Source organism: Phascolarctos cinereus, unplaced genomic scaffold, assembly GCF_003287225.1.
Source record: "Phascolarctos cinereus isolate Bilbo 61053 unplaced genomic scaffold, phaCin_HiC Scaffold_5;HRSCAF=322, whole genome shotgun sequence".
NCBI classification, from domain to species: domain Eukaryota; kingdom Metazoa; phylum Chordata; class Mammalia; order Diprotodontia; family Phascolarctidae; genus Phascolarctos; species Phascolarctos cinereus.
Genome location: NW_027555958.1, coordinates 149,019,651 through 149,042,183, shown reverse-complemented (window position 1 = coordinate 149,042,183; position 22,533 = coordinate 149,019,651). Strand labels below are relative to the sequence as shown.

The 22,533-nt window shown below is 40.8% G+C and overlaps 1 protein-coding gene across 1 annotated transcript in view; it reads right to left on the bottom strand.

Annotated features, from left to right (window-relative positions):
• Positions 1–620: 620 nt before the first annotated feature.
• Positions 621–22,533, bottom strand: part of TRAF3IP2 (TRAF3 interacting protein 2) — a 65,959-nt gene continuing 44,046 nt past the window's right edge. Inside the window, 6 exon segments of the mRNA XM_021008090.2 lie at positions 621–1,218; positions 4,494–4,568; positions 8,704–8,820; positions 10,723–10,791; positions 15,082–15,170; positions 21,843–22,021. Coding sequence (XP_020863749.1) covers positions 1,072–1,218; positions 4,494–4,568; positions 8,704–8,820; positions 10,723–10,791; positions 15,082–15,170; positions 21,843–22,021 — 676 coding nt within the window. The 3' untranslated portion in view covers positions 621–1,071.

Sequence of the window (22,533 nt, the reverse complement as noted above, 5' to 3'; positions counted from 1 at the left end):
TGTTGGCTGTGTTGGATAAGGTATGCTGCAGACCATTCACATGCCAACATATTTCCACACTTCTACACATTTTGTTGTGGTTCAGTTATTTCAGTCAATCTGACCTTCGTGACCCCATTTGGGGTTTTCTTGGCAAAAATACTAGAATGGTTTGCTATTTCCTTTTCCAGCTCATTTTACAGATGAGCAAACTGAGGTAAACAGGGTTAGGTGACTTGCCCAGGGTCATACCTAGTAAGTGTCAGTGGCAGGATTTGAACTCATAAAGATGAATCTTCCCCATTCCAAGTCCAGTGCTCTATCCACTGTGCCACCTAGCTACCCACTTATACCCATACAGACCCTAAAATAGAGTAATTAATTCCATACAGAATCACAATTGTACTGAGGATCACATGGTATCATTAAAATCTGAACTGCTAGAACGTAAGTGCCAGTGAGGATGTCAGAAGAAGCTGTTTGTCTAGTTTGCTATGATCCTATCATTCAGGAGAGTCTGATCTATTGTATCTGATATTCTATCTAATTTGTTTTGTGCCTCAGCCCAGGAGGCAACTGCTCGTCTCACCATTGAATAGGTGCCCCCTCTGTCTCCCTAGATATAAATGAGCCCCACAGCATTACAAAAGTAAACATTTTATTGTGTTGTACATGAAATCCTTTTATTTTAAGGATAGAAAAATACATCTGGCTAAACAGGAAAGATTCCTTAAGCAAATAGGGGGTGTTTGTCAAAGTCTACAGTTATTGCAATATGATTTACAGTACCTGTTTGTGAAGGTGCTAAGGGAAACGCCCCAGGTGATTTTTAAAAAGGGGAAAAATATCTGTACATCCCACCCGGGAGTAGGTTGAAGAACTCAGGGAGGCATGTGCTGCTTCTGCCTCAGCATCAACGACAGAGTCCATCTGGATGCTGACGGGGCTTACTAGCGCTCAAGAGATGTTACCCATAGAAACAGCCATCAGCATAAGCTTGCATCCACCACTCGGGTCCCCTATCCAGCAATGCTCTGGCATCCAGTCTAAATGAAGGCAGCAGCACCTTTTGCCCCAGGATCTTGGGCAGCTTCAAAGGGGCACCACCTGCAGAGTGGGTAGAGGCCCTCTTGGAGGAGGGACGTACTCCTCCTCCCTCAGGAGCCGAAGCAGGATGTTCTTCTTATTCCGGGGCCAGCTATAAACATGGGTGTTCTGCAGCCACGTTGGCACGTGGTCCTGTAGGAAGGAGAGGTGGGTTGTTAGAAAAAACTCCTGGGTACCCCCACTCCCCCTCCAATACCCCCACCACCTCCAGCCACTCCTCATGCTAACTTCCTGGGACCACTGCCCTCAAACCTCAAGAGCTGGCTCATACTTGTTTTTCACCAAACTTGGTGGCATTTTTGTTTTGCTTTATAAAAATGGCGGGGAGGGGTGGGAGAGCTTACACCTGCAGCTCATCATATCTAAATCATGGAAACCACATGTACTGGGAATTTTCCATCAGGAAGACTCAACCTTCCTTTTAGGTTGTAATGCACTTTTCATCACCTTCACATGAAAGAGGTGGTGCCAAGGTTGCTCTGAGTGATGTGGTTTTTCCCATGGCTAGACAGGAGAGGGGGAAGGAAAGTTTGCTGGGACCATACGCTTCCTTTGACTTATTGTCCTTCCACTCTACCAGTTCCTGTCTGTGCTTATGGTCACAGAACTGGATGGGTGGATAATAAATATAGCTCAGTGCCAGTTGTTCCTGATCTAGTAGCAAAAGTGTAAAGTCAAAACAGGCTGATTCTTATTCTTATTCTTATTCTAATGCTGTCCTTAGGGTCTCTGCCATGGGACTGCCTAGGAGGTGAAGGTACCTTACAGTAAGCACCTTACCTCAAAGTGCTGTTGGTTAACCCCCAGTATGCTTAATTCCACCCATAGTAAACAATAGGGCCTCAAAGTTCCAACATGCTTCAGTGTTTTCTCATTATTATTATTATTTTTATTACACATTCATTCAAGTATCTGAGTCCTGTGGATCCTGTATTCTTCTCCCATTTCATTTTCACTTCAGTTCAGTTAAATATACTAAGCATGAACATATTGAATGCTAGGTGCTGGGGATACAGAGATCAAAATGACACAGTTCCTGCCTTCAAGGAGTTTATATTCTACTGTGAGCATAAATGTGCATAGAGAAGTAAATACAAGGTAGTCTCAAGGGAGAGCCCTGACAACTTGGGGTAAAAAGGAAAATTCTCCTGTAATTGATGGTACCTGGGCAGAGCCTTGAGGGAAGCTAGGGCTTCCATCTGGAGGAGGAGGAAAGGAAGGCGTGATCACAGGCCCAAGGGAAGGGCCGTGCAAAGGCATGGAGATGCCATGCATAATACGGGGGCTTTTCCTTCATGCCACACATTCTTGGTCATTTTACCAATGCAGTATTGTTAATCTCCCCTACTTTCTGTCCATTACTAGTAACTGCCAGATCTCTATCTTCCTACTTACTTTACCCTGACTTTCCTTGTACTTACTTTTTATAAACACAAACCCATGTATCCAACACGCTAGCTTCATCATTGGTTTCACACTCTGCCGCCTCACAAATCTACAATACATTAAGGATGTCTGTATAGCCTGGCTAACTACAGGTTAGGAAAGCTGTCCCTAATTCTTGTGCATAAAGATGACCTGCCCTGGGACCTGCGGCTAGTTCATGATTGACCTGGAGATTTTGATCTACTCTGGGACTGAAAAGGCCTTTTGGGGGTTAGACTGTCTCTGGGTTTCTACATTACATGGGTCTAGAACAAACCCATCTCCTGTCAAATTCCACCCAGTTGCAAACAATACCATAGAAGATGCCATTGGAACATGCTTCTAGAGGAAGAATATGGACATCTAGGTGGAACAATGGATAGAGGCCATGCTTGGAGCCAGGAAGACTCCTCTTTCTGAGTTCAAATGTGGCCTCAGACACTTACTAGTTGTGTGACCCTGAGCATGTTACTTAGCCCTATTTACCTCAGTTCCTCATCTATAAAATGAACTGGAGAAGGAAATGGCAAACCATTCCAGTATCTTTGCCAAGAAAAACCCCAAATAGAATCACAAAGAGTCAAAGGTGACTGAAAAATGACTAAACAACAACAAAAAGATGTTCCTGTCTTCTCCAGAATAAGTCCAGAGATTCCCATTCTACGGCCATGGGTACCTACCCTAGAGCAGATCAAAATGGCCAGTGCTGCCATCATATGGAAGGATCCTCCAGGTCTCTTCTGGTCCGAGCTGGACCCTGGCCTTACCCCATGGTAGTTACATGAGAGGGTTAGAAGGCATCCATTGCCAAAGTGATCTGTCTTTCTTTCATTTATTTATTTTTTTAAAAAATATTTTGTTTTTTCTAATTACATGTAAAAATAGTTTTCAACATTCATTTTTTACACAAAGTGATATTTCTAAAGCACAGGTCTCGTCATTTCCTCACTCAAGAAACTTCAGTGGGTTCCTGTTGCTCTTGGATAAAATACAAACTCCTCTGTTTGGCATTAAAAGAGTTTCACAGGCTGTCTCTAACCTGTTTTGCTAGACTGATTTCACATTACTCTTCCTCACACACTCTATGTTCCAGCCATAGTACACAGAACAAACAGCTTACTTGCTATTTCCCAATCACAACATATCGCCTCCTGCCTTAATGCCTTTGTATACACTGTCTCCCAAGTCTGGAATGGCTTCCCTCTCAGCTGCCTGCGCTGCTTGGAATCCTTGGCTTCCTTCAGAACCTAGTTCAAGCATCACCCCCTCGTAGCACTTCTAAGACCCCTTAGCACTTCTCCCTCTCCATAGTACTCAGCATATATTTTTCATTTACTTACCTATATACATATTGCCTCCCCCCCCCTCCATCCACAGTAGAACATAAGCTCCTTGAGAATGGATACTTTTCATTTTTGTCTTACTATCTTCAGGGCCTGTCACATTATTCTTAATAAATTCACCCTCCCCCAGTTTATGCAGTCCCTCCATCTTGAGCTGGTACTATCTCCTAGAACAAAAAGTCCTTACATGAACTGTGACAGAACTCAGTTTAAGGAGAGACCCCAGTGGAATTCACTTATCCTTCCAGCTAATGAGTGTTATACTAGATGAGCTTTTAGCTGAAATATAACAAAACACATCTGTTGAACAGCCAGCAAAGATAGGCACATACAAATAGTTGGCCTTTTATGTGTCTAGATAAGAGTATCAGATAAAATTCATGCTTCTCTATTTACTCTCATTGGTTAAAACAAGCCACTTCATAATGTGGAATAAGGTTTTGGAGGGGTAATTAAGACAGTGATGGTCCTGCCAGATAAAGCCCTAAAACCCAACTAGTGGCCAAACCTCTTGATCTTTTGGCTAACCTCACTTTCTGTAAGCACTGATAAAAAGTTGGCAGGTCTTTCCACTTCAGCTCCCATATAATAGAGCCAGATGACTCAAACTGCATTAATTATAAACTTTTTGGTTTTTACCTTCTTAGCGTTGGGGAAGAGCACAGGGATGAACCGAAAGTTCATGCTTCCTTGTTTTATGAACTCAATCTGCATCTGGAACCAGATAGATTTGGGGGTTTAATTGCAGGAATTAGTTTAAGAGGTTAATTAATGCTACCTGCACACACAGGCACAGGCAGTATTATGATTCTAATTTCCTTATTGGAGCACCAAGAGCTAATAATTTTAACTCTTTTCCTCTGCATGGTGCCATGCTAAGCAGTGGAATGAAAACATCAGTTCCAGTTTTTAAAAATATGATTTTCAAATTGTATAAATATGTTTTTCATAACAATTTTACTTTAAAAAAAAATCAGATGCCCTAAAAATGTTTCAAAATTATATAAAAACTGAGTTTCCAAGAAGTATATGGTAGAATAAGCACTGAACTTAGAATCAGAAGACCTAGGTTCAAGTTCTGCCTTTTACGAATACACCAGCTGTAAGATCCCAGGCACAACCTCTTGGTAATACAGGCAAATCTCTCAGGACTACAAAGTACAGACAAATTGCCTATACATATATAGATATATAGATATCAGTGGAGGGAGTTTTCTCATCAAGAGCTCCTCACAACAATAAAATCACAGGTCCAAACTATTTTACAGGGCATCTAGGTAGCACAGTGGTTAGATCACATGGCCTGGAGTCAGGAAGATCTAAGTTCAAATCCAACCTTAGATACTTACTAGATGTGTCACCCTGGGCAAGTCACTTAACCCTGTTTGCCTCAGTTCCTCACCTGTAAAATGGAGCTGGAGAAGGAAATGGCAAACCATTCCAGAGTATCTTTGCCAAGAAAACCCCAAATGGGATCATGAAGAGTTGGACATGACTGAAAACAACTGAACAACAACCAAACTATTTCTTCCTCTTCCCCCTAGAAAAATATTTTTTTACAAATATAATTTACACATAACCATGCCCCCACCAAAAGTCAGATGACCTAAATGATATACAAACTAAATTTTCAAGAACCATTATCAGCATATAGGAGAAAGAACACTGGACTTGGAGTTATACTATGAAAGGATGATATTTTTAGAGCTCTAAAAAGGAACCTCAAGGAACCTTTCTTTAGTCTAATCCCTTCATTTTACAGGTGAGGAAACTGAGGCCCAGGGAGATTAAGGGATTTATCCAAGTTTACATAGGTAGTAAATATCAAACCAGAACCAGTACACTTTCTACTACACCATTGATTTGTGGTCAAAAGAGCTGGGTTCAAGTGTAAACTCTGTTACCTAACAGCTGTGAGACTTTGGGGCAACCATTTAACCTTTCTAAAGTTCTTTTCCCATTTGTGAAATGGAATATAGTTGCACCACCTCTCAAGGTTGTTATGTAGAAAATGTTTTGTAATCTGTAAAGAGCAGTACAAATGTGTGTCTGAGCATTAATAGCAGTGCAGACCCGTAAACATCAAAGTATGGTGCTGGACACAGAGGTGAAGGGTGTCAGGTTTAAGGTGGCCAGTGACTGGTGACCACCAGGTTGAAGCTAACTTCCAGTCGCAGTATAATTGCATACAGTTTGCTTTCACCCTGAGACAGATCTTTCTGGTCAACATAAGTCATTTTTGCTCTGCTTTCTAACTTGCCTATGGGGACTTCTCCACCCATACCATGAAGTTGCAATGTTTATTCCCCTGGAATTGCTTACTTGTTGGACAGGTCCCAAGGTGTCAGCTTATTTAGCAGAATTTGCCTCCTACCTGATCTCCCTATCAGCACTTAGGTATGGTGGAAGGGTCCTGACACCATTCTCCATTTAACTTAATTTTCACATATTTAGATCATGCCTAGGGTAGTCAGTCCATAAGTGTGTGGTTGTTTCATGTATACTTGCCTGGCTCAGCTGAGCTCTGGGGAGCTGGAGTAGGAACACTTCTGAGTGTGTGTGTACCCCAGGAACTGGCACTGGACTGAAGCACTACCCACACACCAACTGTTGGCATGAGCTATGTGCTTGGAAATGGAGAGAGCACGTGGAGCCCTAGGAGTATGCTTCCAGTCACCAGAGCCTTCATTCTGTCAACTAATGGCCAAGGAGTATAAAAACCCTGAGTCAGTAGTAATTGTGAGTCAGTTTACTCCATGGACTGGCACCAGTGTGGGGTTCCAACGTGAAAAACTATTGTTGTCCTGAAACCAGAGACAATGTCCGTTATAAGTTTTTCCTCACCTCCTAATTTTGTCCTTTGATTCTGTCTCCTGCTTCCGAGACTGGATATAAGCCCTAAAATAACTCATTCCTGCCTTTAATTCAGACTTTGCCCTATGTGTAATGGAAAGAGCTCTGGATTGGGAGTCAGAGGACCTGGGTTCAAATCTCAGTCTACTCTTTACTAGCTATATATGAGGATGGGCATGTTCACTTAACCCTCCCTGGATCTCAGTTCTTTTATTTGTAAAATGATGGGGTTGGACTACTTTATTTCATTGGAAATTAGAATTAGAGATTATCTAGTGATTAGAGATCATCTTTCATTTTATATATGAGGAAACTGAGGCCCAGAGAGGTGAAGTCTCCAACAACCCCTTCCAACTATAAATTCTATGATTCTGACAATTTATAGGCTCTCTTTCAAGAAAGAGGCTGAGCCAGTGATGACCTAGTGAGTTAAATATGAGCCATTTTGTCCCAGTCCTTATGTTCCCAACCTATTCGGAGTACCCAGACCTTTAAGTCCTGCTTCACTTTGCATCCCCCAATTGTGTTGTTTACTTATCTCAAACTTGCCTGACCTCCTGGCCCTGGATCCTGCCCTTGTCCCCTTGCCTTAGGCAGAGATCCCCGATAGCAGCTGTTCCAGTTCTCATTTCAGGTTCTTTGCCCCTGTTCTTGGTGAACAGGATAACCCCTTAGTAATGGAACAGTTTGAATTGCTGGCAGATGTTACCTGATACAGCACAGAGGGAGAGCCTTAACCCAGCACTCATTAGGCCCAGAATCTGAAGAACTTCAGAAGTGATCCGATCTCATGTTGCCTAATCCAAATATACTATAATTCATTCCCCACCCCCATACCATGTTGGCAGCCGCTCAGGATCAGGGACTGAAAGTTGGGGAGAAAAAGGAAGCAGGGAATGAGAGGAGCAGGATAGATAGAAGGAAGAAAGAAAAAAGTCAGCTTTAAGTAGCTAAGCTTTAAGTAGGAAGGGCCTTCGGTAGTAAAAATTTGGGTTTCTTCACTCCTTTCATAAAGTTGGAGTGCTCATCATGCCCTAATTGCTTGTCTACTGCAGAGCTCACCTACTAGTGAGCTGCTGGTGCTGATTTTAGGCAGGTGGGTGGAAAACCTGGAGCCAGTCCAACCTCCCACCTACAGCTCGAATCCCTTCTACTTTATGCCCGGGAGATGAGCATTCAGTCTTTTTTTTAAAATCTCTTCAGTAACAGTGACATCACTACTTACTAGAACAACAACCCTGTTACATCCGTCGACAGCTCTGGTTGTTAGCTTTTGTGCCAAAACCTGTTTTCTCATAGCTTTCTTCAATCAGTCCTAGTTTAAGTATTCTCTGCAGGCCCGCTGGGAAGTCGGACCTTCTGCACTTGTCATAAGAGAGGGCAGGGGAAGCAAATCTGACCTAATAATATTATAACTCACACCTTACAGCATTTTCCTCAAAAACAAAAGGCAAATCAAGAATTGTGTGAGGTAGGTGGTAATGAATATCCTTGCCCCCATGTTACAGATGAGGGAGCTGAGGCCAAGAGACAGAAGTGACTTGACCAACATCACACAGCTTGAAGCTTGAATGCAAGTCTCTCGAGTGCAAGTTCAATACTCATACTACGTTTTGTTCATGGTGTCATCGATTTGGAGCTAGAAGGGAGCTTAGAGATCATGTACGCTAAGCCTCCTCATTTTACAGGGTGGGTAAACTGAGACACAGAATGATGAAATGACTTGCCCCTGGTCACAGAGTCAGGGAATGGTCAAGACAGGACATAGCTCAAGTACTCCAACTGCAGATCCAGTGTCCTATCCTCTCCCCCATGATGCTTTCTGTTCTAACCCCTCATCCTCATAGCAAGCTTTCAGCGTCTTTTTACACAGCCAGGCAAACACAGTGCTGAACCCCCAAGGAAAGAGATGTGATTTGTTAGAGAGAATGCTTATGTCTCCAGGAAGGTGAGCCATTGCAGCTTTTCTCAGCAATCCTGTCTACCCAGGACTTACCATCCTGTGGATGTACTTAGTATGTAAGCCGTGCTCATCTTCGTCCAGCTGGGACTCTGCTCCTTCCACATCCTGTTTGTATTTGGGGCTGATTGCAATGATTATCATCACAGTCTTCTGTTAATGAGAGAGAGAGGCACTTTTATGGATGTGTAAAGTGCAGTCTGTTTGGTAAAGGCAGGTTGGAAACCGGCCAGCCAGGATCTTAAATATCCTCGGATGTGCTGAGGGAGGAGGACAAGTTTCATTCACTCAGGAAAGTAAAATGCATCACAATCCCTACTCTGTCCATCCACTTCTTTTCCCCACTCCCCTCTCCAATCAAATACCTGATGTAAACAGCTGCAGGAGGCAGTCTCCAAATAGATATTTATTGACCGCCATTTTCTGTAGCTATGCTTAATAACCATCTTAGGAAGAATTGCATTATGTAAGAGAAAAATATTCAGCAGGATTCAGCCTCCATGCAGAAAGACTTTGTGTCAATGATGAACTGCAACTCTGCAGCTAATGGCTGCCTTTCCTTTTGAATTCAGCTTAAGAATCTGAAGAAAGAAGTTCTCCTACACAAAGCAAACCCCTCCACACTTCATACAAAAGGCCTGCATTGTAGGGAGGCCCCAGGCCCCCGCCAGCCCCCTGCAGAAAGGTTAGGTCAGCACCAACCAAATTGCAGCTGCAACACTGGTCAGCACCAACCAGGATGCAGCCGCAACCATCAATTTCTTTCCTGTTAAACTGCAGAGTGTCCTCTGCACAGAGCCTGGCCAGCCAGCCCAGGGAAAACAAATCACAGCTCAGTGAGCAAAGAACTGCTGTGGATGATTTAAGGGGTTTCAGAGATGACAGAGTACCCAGTAAGAGAACCTGCTCAGGAAGGCCCCAAGACTAAGCAAAATGCTGAAGGATTGGGGAAGGGGGAAGAGGAGGGACGGGAAAAGATTGACCTCCCATTACACTGGATTTCCATCTTTCTCTATTGTTTAAAAAAAAAAGTTTACCCTGATTTTTATCAATCATCTGTTCCTGGTCTCATCATTATTTGCAGTTTGCCGTCTTTCCTTCCTCCACAGGATAATGTCACCTACCTTCTCATTCTCCTTCCCTCTGTCCCTGTCGAGCCTGCATACCTCACAAGAGTGGGGGTTTTTTTAGGGTCAGTCTAGGCTTTTAACACAGGCAAGAGACAGAGCTTCTGAACCAAACAACTAGGATTGTCTATCTTTTAGAATTCTGTGCTTCTTTTAAGGCTTAGCTCAAATAGCACCTCCTGCATGAGGCTCTTCCTGATCCCCCTAGTTATCCATCAACAAGCATTTATTAAGCACCTACTATGTGCTAGGCGCTGTGCTAAGCCCCAGGGATACCAAGAAAACCAAAAACACGGAGCCTTCCTCAAGAAACGCACATTTTAACAAGGGGGAACAACATGAAAATAATTATGTACACACCAGATATATAGTGTAATTGGAAAGTAATCTCAGAATGAAGACCCTTATAGCTGGGGGAACAGAGAAAGGCCTCCTGCCAAAAGACACAGTCAAGAGATGGAGCACTGTGTGAAAAACAACAAGGAGGTCAGTATCTCTGGGTCATGTGATACATGGAGGGAAATAGCATATAAGAAGGCTAGAAAGGTAGGAAGAAACAGATTATGAAGAGCTTTTAAAGCCACAAAGAGGATTTTACATTTTATTTTGGAGGCAACAGGGAGACTCTGGAGTTTATTTAGTAGTTAGTATGCCCCCATAGTACTCTGTATTTACTTTGTATATGCTTTATATACATTTATATATATTTAGACATGTGTAAATGTCATAGGCCCGGCCTCCCTCCACCCCCACCAGATTATAAGCTCCTTGACGGCAGGGACTAAGTTGTTTTCAACTTTGTGTCTTTAGCACCTAGCACAATGCCTGGCATCTACCAGGTACTTAATAAAAGACTGTTGGGTGAATAAATGAATGAATCCATCCCAGGAAAGAATGAGTGGATCTTGTAGTTTTGGTGTTTGCTTACATCACGAAGGTAGCGCTCCATCCATTTGATGATGTCAATGCCTCGGACTCTATCCTCAAATATGTCTATCTGTAAGAAGAGGATTTGGGGAAGAGAGTGTTAATGAAGTTGACAGCAGATTCAGGTTGTGGGGAGGCATGAATAGTAAGAGATTTTAAAAGTGCCCCAGATTGTTGCTAATTATTTTGGGGTAGATGATGTGATTAAAGGGGAAACCCATGTCTAAAGAATAAAAGAAAATTTCCTTAAAATATTTCATATCTCCACATTGTTCACCATTTGAATATTTAATATTCATTATTAACATAGTTGTTACTTCTGTTTATACAATTACAGTGGCTCTCATACACTAAAGCTATCTCCAATTACATTTTTTTTTAAAGCTGAAAGTCATAGTTGACCATAAACTTAATGGGTCAGTAATATTTAACAAACAAGCAAACAGAAATAAACATGATCCTAAGAATGCAAAACATAGCAGAGCCAGGAATAATAGTTCTGTACTCTACATTGATCAGATGCCTAATTAGATATCATGTCCAACTTGGGCTTGGATATTTCCAAAAAGATTACGGAAAAACACAGTACTTTACACATGGAATTGGGGGTGGGAAAGGCACTTAAATGTTGGCACAATGGAAAGAGCCCTGGATTTAGAGTCAGAAGATAATGGGTTCAAATCCTACCTTTGTCACTTACTACCTGTTTCATCTTAGGCAAATCACTTTCACTTTCCTGAACCTCAGTTTCTTCATTTGTAAAATGATGGTATTGAACTCTATAGCCTCTAAGACTTTTTATAACTCAGTCTATTATCCTATTTTAATAGAACATTAAAGATTTTTAAAAAGAAATGAAATGTTAATATTAAACTAGGAGGAGGCCCAAGGAACAGCAACTAAAATGAGTCCTGGAATGAAAATAATTCTTATTATGAAAAATGAAGAGTTGGGACTATTCAGCCTGAGAGTGGGATTTGGGCAGTTTGATGGCTCTAAAGGCTTCCAGTTTAGGAGTTATTATTTAGAAGGTGCTTATTATTCTCCAGTTCCATAGAGGACTAACTGAAACATCCCCACTTGGCAGTCTGTTATAGAGGGGAGCCATCAAACTGCCCAAATCCCACTTTCTGGCTAAATAATCCCAACTCTTCATTTTTCATAATAAGAATTATTTTCATTCCAGTACTCATTGTAGTTACTATTTCTTGGGCCTCCTCCTAGTTTCCTCTCTACAACATACTGCCAAATAGGGATGTTCTTGTTAGTCCTCTGTGGACTTCAGGGTGATTACATGCTGGAACTGGCACCCCAAAAGAGACTGTGAAATCTTTTTTCCTGTAAATATGCTATCTAAACCACCCTGCATACAGTTGCCAGGTTGATATCCCTAAAACATTGCCTTTGTCAAGTCCCATCTGACACTCACCTCCACATTTTGACTCATGTCTCCTGACCTCTCTATCCCTGCCAAATGTCCTCTCTGGTTCTTTTCAAAGACCACTTCACATCCCACTTTCTCCATGAAATTTTTGCAGATGATTGCAGTCCTTATTGAGTTCTCTTGCCTCTTAATTCCTTTTTAAAATCATTATCTGCCCAATAATTAGACAACTTCCTGTATATGGTCAGTCTTGTCTTATTGGCCCTTCTTTATAATGCTTTCTTATTCACTGTTTTGTGTGACCATGTTTTATCCTTGAAATTGGATTGATTGTAAGCTCCTTAAAGAAAGTGATTGTGTTTCATAGTAAATTCATGTGCCCCATAATGCCTAGTTAGGCACATAGTGGGCACTCAATAAATGCTGGTTGATTGAATCTCCCAAACAGCAAAGCTCCAGTTGTGGGGGGTGGGGGTGGAGAGGAAGCACAGGGTGGTAGAAAGTGAGTAATGAAATACCGGGGTTTGAATTACCCTTCTAACAACTTATTTGTTGTAGTTGTGCTAGGGCAATTCACTCGACCTTTCAGAGCCCTAGTTCATCTGTAAGTTGGTGGTAATAATTCCTATAGTTGCCACCCCCAACAGAGTTGCTGGGAGGGAAGCTCTTTGTCAACCTTAGCATACCTACTGAGAGGTGAGCTATTATTATGGGGTGACCTATGGCTTTTATCAGCTTTAAACCTGAGGACTGGGGCAAATGATAAGCTTCTTCTGAAGATTCTAGCAGTAATGTTAACCCCAAATGTAAATTACTCAGTGATAGTAAATAAAGGAGGCACAGTCAGTAACCCTGTTAGGGCTTGAGAGTGCCATCTTTGCTAGCTTACACTGGTACCACTGTGTCGGCTCAGCCTATGAGCCTGTGCTAAGGACTTCACAGTGAGAGGCCACCATAGTCATAAATAGCCCAGGCAGTCCCAGATTGGCAAGGAGGCCACAAAAGAACACAGGCATCCTCCAAAGGTGATCTGTTTATTTTGCAATTAACCAAGAGTAAGTGGAAGGGGGTAGGAGGAGTTGGACACTGCCTTTTGAACCTTTTTGCCTGGGGCTCTGGAATTTGACTTCAGTACACACTAGACCAAGACTTTTTTTTTGAAATTTCAGCAAGGAGAGAATGATATGCTGCTAGTTACTCAGTAACAAGGGCATTGTGATTTTATTACAACATGTGCACTAATGCATTTTTTTAAACTTTGAGAGGTTCCTAGACCAGTCAGATTTTATTAGAAGAAAACGATGAATTTAAATAGATACCTCTGTTAAGTGATGCTAAGTAATTTTGAAAAAGAAAATTTAAGTGACAAGCGTCCCCTCTTTATCCTCCCTTTTCATCCTACAAACTGCCTATTTTTTATGCATTCCTTCAATTTTGTACCATCTTGCAGAATGTAATCATCAGCAATTAATATTTATTGCCTTCCCACAGAGTACACAGAGGACTTCATAGGAAGGAGAGGAGAGGCCTCTTTTCACGTAAAAATCTGCAGTTTCACAATATAGCTCCTTGTGGTGTGATTTCATTTCTCCCAAGAGCCAACACCATGGTCTTGCCTTAAGTTCCATTGAATCAAGGAACTGTGGTGGGGCAAGGAGGGTCAGAATTTTCTGAGCTTCCTGAATTGGCCCAAGATCAATGTTAGCAGCAAGACTAGGGTTAAATGTTTTGTTTCCAGATTGCTTGGTCTAGTGAAGAAAGAATCAGAGCACTGAATAGAACTGGCCAATTATGCCCTCTCTAGAAAGGGGTTGGGGGTAGGGAGAGAGAAGGGAGACAGCATATGTGCAGAGGTAAACGTGGACTATGGTGGTGCTATTTAATGTGGCCTAAAATTAAATGGAACAAAGGTATCCTGCCTTTCCCCTTCCTCCATTGCCTCTAACCATATATCCCCATTTTCACTTGAGGGTTGGTCACTTAGGACCAATGAATAAATAAATCTATCTGGAAGGCTAAGTTAAAGCAATTTTCCTTTGGGGCTGCTTTTAATATAGCATCACTTCTAACTAGAAGGGAGTAGTCCAAAGGCATTATTACTGTTTGGTATGTAGTGGTGGGAATGGAACTGGACCTGTGATTTCATTGGCAGAGAGCTCTCAGAGAAGAACTCCCTCTACCAAACAGTTCCTTTTATGAAATTTACAATCTTGGATAATTGCCTGGGGGCGCTAAGAGATTAAATGATTTGTTGAGAGTTACAGAGCCAATATTTGAATAAGCAAGACTTGAACCCAGGTCCTCCTGAATTTGAGATTGGCTTTCTATCTACTCTATCACATTACCTCTCAGTGGCAAGCAAGGCTTATGAAATGAAAGGAGAAGTTCATGGTATCCCATATCTCAAGGAGCATAACCACATTGGTCAGAGTTAGCTGGTAAAGGAGAGTAGCTGACAACTAGAAGGTAGACAAAGTGTTTTACATACTTCTCATTGCAGCCTTTTGAGATGGGGATTACAGGCACTATTATCCCCATTTTACAGATGAGAAAACTGAAGCTCATAGAAGTAAAGTGACTTGATTTTATGATTACACAGCTAGTAAGTGTCAGAGGTGGGATTTGAACCCAGGCCTTGATGAGTCTAAGTCCAGCTGTCTGTCTAATCTGCCATGCTTCTTCTTGATAAAATATGCACCAGAAGTTCTCTATTCTAGTTAGGTTTTGGAAGAGACTCATGCATGTTTTCTGTGGTATTAAAGTCATTTCAAAAAAGCACACAGGAAACACCACAAGAGAACTTGGATAATTTCAAATTTACCTAAACCCACAACCATTAAATTTGTATTCAGATAAAACATAAATAAGACAGTTTAAAATGTCAGCAGCTAGCTGCTTTATTTATCTCTCTCCTCTTTTTGATTCATTATCTTATCTCCCTTGCTGTGCTGTCTTCTCTTTGGATAAAATACTTACAGCAGTTTGAAATCCATTTACCAACAAAAAGTTCACAAATTTCACCACCTCCCCAGCTGTGTCCACAGAGTAGGTTATGAAGACTTTTCCTAAGAGAGAAATTTTCACATAAATTAGAAACTAGGCAGAGCACTCAATTAAAAAAAAAAGGACTGAATTTTATACTGTTTCAATTGTTCCTCTGTAAAGGGAAACCTGTCTAGTCCATTGATAGTATTATGCCTCCAGCCTAGTGGGGGCAGCTGGGTTGGCCTAGTGTCCTCTGAGTTCTCCTCCCTCTCCAGTCCAAGAAGGCTAAAGTTACTTCTGCACATTAGCTCAGTCAAGTAGGGGGATAGGGGACTTGGAAAAGGTGAGTTCAAGAGGCAGGTGACTGATAGGGGTATCACTTACTGACCAAAGGAAGGTAAGGCCTCTGGTTCTTTGCCATGTGAACATCAGTTAAACCAACTGCTAATATTTAGCTTGGAAAAGAGAAGACTATGGAGGGACATGTCTTCAAGTATTTGAAAGTCTGTCATTTGAAAGAGTGATTCGTGTTATTTGGTCTCTTAAAGCAAAACCAGGAGCAATGAATAGAAGTTGCAAAGGGCAAATTTCAGTGTAGTTCCAGGAAAAATTTCTTTTTAAAAAAAATTTTATGGTATTTTTTCAATTACATATGAAGACAAATTTTAACTTTAACATTCAATTAAAAATTTTGAGTTCCAAATTTTCTCCCTCCCTTCCTCACCTCCCTCCTCTCTAAGAGGATTAAACAATTTGATATAGGTTATATATGTACAGTCATGTAAAACATATTTCCATATTAGTCATGTGAAAGAAACAAACCAAAGGAAAAAAAAGACACACACACACATACGATAAAGTGAAAATAGTATGCTTTGATCTGCGTACAGACTCTTAGTTCTTTCTCTGATTGTGGATAGCATTTTCCTCACGATTCCTTTGGAATTGTCTTGAATCACTGTATTACTGGGAAAGAGTCAAGCCATTCCTAGTTGATCATTGTACAGTATTGCTGTTAGTGTCTTCCTGGTTCTGCTCATTTCACTTTGCATCAGTTCATGGAAAAACTTAATTAGAGCTGTCTAGAAGTAGTATGCGCTTCCTTCAGAGTAGTGGCTTCCCCCACCTTGGAGGTCTTCAAGAAGAAACTGGACAAGCGCTTGTCGAGTACATTATAGTAGAAATTCCTTTTAGGTACAAGTTAGATGATGTGGCTGCTAAAGTCCCTTCTAATGCTAAAATTATGGAATTCTATAGTGGAAACCATTGGACCTTAGGGGGCTTAGAAACAGTTGCTTATATGGCCAAAGGAGGATATGGCACAAAAAACAGAAGATTTAGAACTAGAAGAGAGACTTCCTTATAGCTCATTTAGTCTCTTCTAGTATTTTACAGATGAGAAAACTGAGGCCCACAGAATAACCTGGGTAATGTACCCAATGTCCCACAAAGAATAAGTAGCAGAGTCAGAATTCTTTTTTTTTTTTAGTGAGGCAGTTGTTGGGGTTAAGTGACTTGCCCAGGGTCACACAGCTAGTAAGTGTCATGTGCCTAAGGACGGATTTGAACTCAGGTCCTCCTGACTGCAAGGCCAGAGTTTTATCCACTGTGCCACCTAGCTGCCCCCAGAGTCAGAATTCAAACCCAGGTCCTCTCACTCTGCACCCAGTGCTCTTTAATACTCTAAGCTTAGGGGGCCTCCCTACAGATATTCTGAAGGCTGAGAAATCATATGATGGCTTTAAAACAGTGTCTAGAGTCTGCCTTATCCTTGTGATGAAGCCATCCCTGTCTGCTTACAATCATACTTGGTACTGTGCCCAAGAAACTCTCTGTGTCCTTGAATATGACAACAGAGTTGAGGATCACTAAGTGAGGTACCCTAGGGAAATGTATAAGAACAGAGAGCCAACCGCTGAGCCCTTTTTCATAGCTTGATGCTCTCTGATGACCTGCTGCTCTTTCCTGACTACTTCAGGGCAGTAGGGGTGGGAAGGTAGGGCAACTTCAACTATTTATTAGGTACCTACTGTTTATACATTGGGCACTGGAGGGTGATACAAAAATTAAATTAGACATATTTCCTACCCCACAGAGCTCAGAGTACATTAGGTGAATACAATACAATACATATATATAAATAAGTACAATATAAAATGTTATATGGTAAGGGCACAAGAGAAATGTAAACTAAGTGATATGTCAAGATGTGTTGGGGAGGGAAGGATTTTCATTAATTAGGGAAATTAGGAACAAGGGCTTCATGAAGAAGATGGCAATGGGAATTGGGGGTAGAGGTTAGGGAGAAGGGCATTCCAGGGAGAGGGAACAGCAGGAACAAAAACATGGAGGTAGGAAAATGAAGGATGTTTCTGATTTGTTGATTTGAAATCAACAAATTTAAGATTTAAGAAGATTCAGAGATTGTAGCTGAAGGTGTAGGCACAGATGAGTTTGATAAGGGATATGATGTAGGGGGTAGAAGGCCTAAAGATAGAACTTTGGGGAATAGGACTATTGAGGAAGCAGTGTGATAGAGTGGTAGAATGATTTCTGGACTTGGAATCAGAAAGACCTTGTTTCAAATATTGCCTCAGTAGTAACCTATTAGCTATGAATGAGTTGTTTAACCTCGTGGAGCCTCAGTCTTCTCATATGTAAAATGGATGTGCTAATATCACCAGCCTCACAGAATTTATTGTGAGGATGTTTATAAAGTGTTTTGCAGGCCTTAAATATATGTGAACTATTATTTTAAGAGGTCAGGAGGGGTTCATTAACTAAGAGATCTGAGGATAAATGAGAAAGGCAAGAGAACCAGCCCCATATGGTTCTCAGAAACCAAAGGAGGAAAGTACATCCAAAAGATATGGGTAATCAATAGTGTCAGATACTGCCAAGAGTTCAAGGAGGGTCAACTGAAAAAATATATATATATATATATATATGTGTGTATATATATATATATGTATATGTATGTATATATGTATATGTATATACATATATGTGTATATGTATATATATATGTATATATACATATATATGTATGTGTGTATATGTGTGTGTGTGTGTATATAGATATATATATGTATATATTGGACCTGGCAATTAAGGAAACTGTTGGTACCCTTTAGGAAAGCAATGGAAGCTAGACATTTAGGGATTGAGAAATTAGTGGGTTGGGAAGGAGTACAAGTGTTGGGTACTGATGACTTTTTTCTTTCTTTTTTTTTTTTTTTTTGTTTTTAGGCAATTGGGGTTAGGTGACTTGCCCAGGGTCACACAGCCAGTAAGTGTCAAGTGTTTGGTCTGAGGTCGAATTTGAACTCAAGTCCTCCTGACTTCAGGGCCGGTGCTCTATCTACTGCGCCACCTAGCTGCCCCCCCAACTGATGACTTTTTTCAAGAAGCTTAGCATAACAAAAGGCAAGAGAAGTGGGTTGGTAGCTGGGTGGAACAAAAGGATCAACAAATGATTTTTTTAGGACTGGGGAAATCTAAACATTTCTATAAGCACATGGGATGGAACTAGTGGGAAAGGGAGCTTGAGGATGCATGGGAGAAAGTGGATAATTGGTGTTGTAATGTCCTGGAGAGTGTAGGAGGAAGAAGTGTCAAGAAGTAGAGGAATTAAAGAGATCATAAAAATGGGAAAAGGACCCACATGTACAAAAATATTTATTGCATCTCTTTCTGTGGTGGCAAAGAATTTGAAATGGAGGGGATGCCTATCAATTGGGGAATGGCTGAACAAGTTGTATATTAATGTAATGGAATACTACTGTGCTATAAGAAATGATGAGCAAGTAGACTTCAGAAAAACCTGGAAAGACTTGTATGGACTGATGCTGAGTGAAGTGAGCAGAACCAGGAAAACGTTGTTGTACACAGTAACAGCCACATTTTTCGATGGCTAGCTTTGATAGACTTAGTTCTTCTCAGCAATGCAAGGCTCTAAGACATCTCCAAAAGTCTTATGGTGGAAAATGCTATCCACCTCCAGAGAAAGAACTATGCAGTTGGAATGCAGATTGAAGCATACTATTTGCAATTTTTTTCCTTCTGTTTTGTTTTGTTTCTTCTTTCTTTTGGTTCCTCCTATTGATTCTATTTCTTCTTTACAACATGACTAATGTGAAAATATGTATATGTAGAGCCTATATCAGATTGCATGCTGTCTTGGGGAGGGAGGTAGGGAGGGAAGGGGAGAAAATTAGAACTCAAAAGCTATAGAAGTGATTGTTGGAAACTAAAAACAAATTTAAAAAAAGAAGTAGGGGAATTAGCAAAGAGTCAGGAACATATTGTCTTTAAGACAGGAGGGAAGGTGTAGAGATTGGGTTAAGATACTGACAAGTTTGGAGATATGATGAAGAGGAATTGAAGGAGCTCACACTGAATGACTTTTCTCATAAAAGACATATGAGTCATATGCTATGAGTGTAGGAGGTTGGGGATATGAAGAGTTAATAAAATAATTGCTATGACTGATGATTTTGAGAATCAATGAGAGTGGAACACAAGCATTGTTGAGTAGCAGAGAGGGTCCAGCTAAGGTTATACACTGTAAATTTGTAGCTGACAAAACCATTATGATTTTGTAACTTTATTTGATCACTTTCATCATGACAGGAACATCATTGAAGAAATCAGATGTTGGGTGTTAAGAATTAGCAGGGCAAGAATGATGGAAAGTCAGCATGTTAGAAATGACATCAAAATAAACAGTGACATTGCCAAAGATGATGATGGCAGGGAATAATATGGAAATACAGACAGGGAACCAAATGCTAATGCCATTGACATAGCTAAGAGAATAATCTGAAAGTTGATAAATAACAGTAACAAAAAGGGAATTAGAGTTTTATAAATAGATTGCATGGACTTCACAGTAGGAAAGGTTATGAATCATGGTGACAGATGGATGGTCTGGAAGTGGGAGTGAAGAACAAAAAAATATACCAACCCTTCTTCCTGCCCATATAAGAAGGGTCAGAATTGGGAAAAGAAGAAGCCTCCATTGGAGAATATTTGGAGAGACTTGTGCTTTAGAAAAGCCAGCTTTCTGTTAAAGTGAGGAGGTTGCAGAAGTTCCAAAAGGCACACAGTTGAATGGACTGGGGAAGGGGACAGAGGACAAGAGTTGGTCAGAGGGAAAAGTAGAGGTGTGCTGACTGGGGATGAAAGTTTGGTAAGTGGTAGTACAATTTTGTAATTCATGTCTAGTGTGATAAAACTTGATGACAAAGATTGGGGGATCTCATAGCATAGGAGGTAGAATGGTATAGTGTATTGGTAGCAGGGGAAGATAATTGTTGAGTAGGTTAGAAATTAGTCTCTGGAGTTATAGTATTAATTAGATCCAAAGTTTTGTTTGGGGAGGGGAGGGTTGGTGGCCTGCATGGGATCTCATCCTTGGGTGGTTTGGGGGCTTTTTAAATGATGTCTACAGGGATTCTGAGAGGGGAACAGTGGGGAGGAATAATTAACCAAAGGCCTGCATAGGAGGCATGATGTAGTAGAAAATCTACAATACTAGTCAGTAAGAGAAATGTCTATGTGACCTTGGGAAAATCACTTAACTTCTTTTCCTTATCTGTCAAATTATAATTACAGTATTTATTACCTACATCACAGGGTTGTTGTGAAAAAATTGCTTTGAAACCTTGACTGATGTACATTGGAATTATTATTACATAAAATGTGGATACTAATTTTTAGGGCCACATGATTTGTGGTGGTAGGGTGGAAGATGGGAGGGAAGTAGGAATTCTCTTCAGTTGTTTTTTCAGTTGTGTCTGACTCTTTGTGACCCCCTTTTGGTTCTTTTAAGATGCTCTAATTACAAACCTACATGTGTAGAAACTAACCTTCTTTTTAATTTTGAGATAACAAAACAAAAAACAAAAAACATTCTGAATGGAAAAGAAAATGTATCCATGGCAAAGAAATCTTCCAAGGCAGTAAAGGAATAAATAAGACGGACATGGACCACACATTTCCATTCCCCTAGTGAGCAGTAAACCCTACAGGGTTTTATTTCAGGCCTGGTTCTGAGAAGCACCCAGACTTGGAAAATGCTTATTGGAATCATCTGGGTTTCTCCAGTAAGCACAACAGAATGCAACAATTCCATGAGAAATGCTTGTTTTTATAAGGTTTCTGGAATTCACAGTCCTGCCTGACCTTAATATGAGAACATTTTGGTGATATTTCAACATTTCTGGTTCTGGCCAGAAAAAAAATAAAGGGGAAGAGGAATCACCATCTGACACTGGGCTGAATGTCTTTTTGAATTAAGTGTTTGATTGTGAAGCCTTATGGAGGATGTTAACCCATTTTTCCAAACCCAATGTCTCATCCCTCCAGAAAACTACCTCTTTCTTGATGGTTGCTGCTAATTTATGGTGAAATGTGAGGTCCTTGGCCGATGCCAAGCACACACATGCAGACAACTGATCAATTCCAATAAGCAGCTGAGCAGCTCAGGACCATTTAGAAGAAGGGAGGGAGAAATGGGTATTCTTTTAAAAGAAAATCCAGTAGTGAACAATTTCCTGAGCATGACTGATAGCCCTTACAGGGTTATCCAACATACACTTGCTAAATGCCCGGTAACTTTTAAAGCAAAACAATTCCTTTTATTGGGATTATTTGAAATATCCCAAGACTAGGGATTATGAAGCATCAAGAGTGACCAGAATAACAAGATTTCACAACAAAGAAGAGAAACCAACATGCACGCAACTTACGCAGTTCTTCTGGCAAATTGCTTGTTTTTAAAGTCCCTCTGATGGCAGGTGTACTAGGGGGTCTTGGGATGGCAGCTGGGGAAGGAATCTGGTTAATCTGGGGTCTGAAGTCAGCAGGATACTCATAGGATTCATCCTGAGCAGCAGCTTGGTGAGGTGGCTGGTTATATATCTGACCCCTGGGAAGGAAACAAATAATGGAAAATGTGTATTCTGCCAAAGAAAAACTATGGGGCACACGGTGTCTTTGAGAAATACAAGACGATAGTTGTCTCCTGTACTTCTATCCTTTTTCTCAAACCTGGAGATGAACAGAGGTTTGATGTGACTTTAAATATTTACAGATACCCTACTCTATCCAAGGCTCTGTGCTAGAATTATTGAGGTTGGGGAAAGGGAACCCCAACTATTGGGGAGGATATGCCAGAGAATTTTAATTATTTTTTTGTCTTTTAACTTGTGTGATATTTAGTGGGTTTTTCCCTGTATCTGTATATACACTTCTGCCATGTGTATGTGTATGTCAGCTCTCAATACTAAGCCCAGTACTTGGCACATAGTAAGTGCTTAATAAATGCTTCATTCATTCATTTGTCAACAAGGAATAGTGGATAGTCAAGAAGAACTGAGTTAAAGTACCACCTTTGATACAAATTATCTTTGTGACCATGGGCAAATTATTTGACCTCTC